This window comes from Tupaia chinensis, unplaced genomic scaffold (assembly GCF_000334495.1).
Source record: "Tupaia chinensis unplaced genomic scaffold, TupChi_1.0 Scaffold147351_1, whole genome shotgun sequence".
Lineage (NCBI taxonomy): Eukaryota > Metazoa > Chordata > Mammalia > Scandentia > Tupaiidae > Tupaia > Tupaia belangeri.
The window spans coordinates 119148-120803 of NW_006207202.1; the positions used below are offsets into that span (position 1 = coordinate 119148).

General features: G+C 63.3%; 1 protein-coding gene across 1 annotated transcript in view; it reads left to right on the plus strand.

The window, feature by feature from the left end:
• TMEM132A (transmembrane protein 132A) overlaps positions 1 to 1656 on the plus strand; it is a gene marked incomplete in the record, with an annotated part of 18230 nt that overhangs the window by 14367 nt on the left and 2207 nt on the right. Inside the window, 3 exon segments of the mRNA XM_027768744.1 lie at positions 38 to 283; positions 863 to 1054; positions 1488 to 1645. Coding sequence (XP_027624545.1) covers positions 38 to 283; positions 863 to 1054; positions 1488 to 1645 — 596 coding nt within the window.

Here is a 1656-nt window from a genome sequence, read left to right on the forward strand (position 1 = left end):
CGGCGGAGTGTGGGAGTCTGCGCCCGCCACTGCAGAGGAGACCGAGCGGCGCGCTCGTAGCTGCCGCCTGCAGTACCAGCGCGCCGGGGTACGCTTCCTCGTTCCCTTCGTGGCCCACCCGCTGGACGGTGGCCGCCGTCTCACCTACCTGCTTGGCTCTGACTGGCTGCTGGACGTGTCCCACCTCGTGGCACCGCACGCCCGTGTGCAGGACCCGCGCGTAGCCTCGCTGGAGGGTGGCCGCATCCTGGTGGGCCTGGAACCTGGTGTCACCTCCATCGAGGTGAGCCCCCCAGGCATGCTGGGGAGCAGACTCGCTGGTGTGGGTGCGCCCAGCAGTTGATGGGCAGATGCGAAGCCCTAGGAGGGGCCCAGGGCTGCCTGGGGAGGTGTTCAGCCTATGTACCAGTACTGAGGGGATTGTGTGACAGTGGGCGGCCGTGTAAAGGGGGAAGTCCTCTAGACATGAAGGACTGGGGTGTGGGTATCTGGAGGCTAGGCCTTGAGAGAGGAGGCACTTGTCCCCCAGGGGTGGGGCATACAGTTGGGGTGTCAAGGGTGGCGGAGAACAGCGCCAGGATGCTGGGAGAAGAAACCAGATCCCTTTGAGGGAAGGCCGTCTGTATAGGAGGTTCCCCACACGTAAAGGGGGAAGTCCTCTAGACATGAAGGACTGGGGTGTGGGTATCTGGAGGCTAGGCCTTGAGAGAGGAGGCACTTGTCCCCCAGGGGTGGGGCATACAGTTGGGGTGTCAAGGGTGGCGGAGAACAGCGCCAGGATGCTGGGAGAAGAAACCAGATCCCTTTGAGGGAAGGCCGTCTGTATAGGAGGTTCCCCACCTGGGCTCCTTCTCGTCCTCAGGTGCGCTCCCCACTGTCTGACTCCATTCTGGGAGAGCAGGCACTGGCTGTGACGGATGACAAGGTCTCGGTGCTGGAGCTGCAAGTGCAGCCGGTGATGGGCATTTCGCTGGCCCTGAGCCGGGGCACTGCCCACCCTGGGGAGATCACTGCCACATGCTGGGCACAGTCAGCCCTTCCCGCCCCAAAGCAGGTGACAGCTGGGGCCTGGGGGGAGGGTGAAGTCAACACTTCCAGGTGGGGGCTGACAGCAGAAGGGGATGGGAGGAAGGGAACCCTGGCACCTCAACCCCGTACCTTAGGGCTTTCAGAATGAGGACTGACTTCTCTGTGAGGTAGTGAGCTCTCTGCCGCTGGACGTGATCAAGCAGTGTCTGGCGGGAGTCTGGCAGTGGGAGGTGGATTAGCTGGCTCTCACTAAGGACCCTCCCCATGACTCAGGCCCCAGCTGCGGGGCAGGCAGGTGATTGACACACATCCCCTCTCTCCCTGTGTTTTGTCCATCTGCCTGTGTCTCTGTTTTCTCTCTGGTCTCTCCTCCATGTGGCCTGTCTCTGTGGGAGTGGTCTCTGTGTGCATGCGTGCGTGCCCTCGCGTGTCTCTGCCTGTGTCCGTGTGCCCCACAGGAAGTGGCCCTCTCCCTATGGCTGTCCTTTTCCGACCACACCTTGGCCCCTGCTGAGCTCTACGACCACCGTGACCTGGGACTGTCCGTCTCAGCCGAGGAGCCCAGTGCTGTCCTGCCAGCCGAGGAGCAGGGTGCCCGGCTTGGGGTGGTGGTGAGGTGGGCGGGCG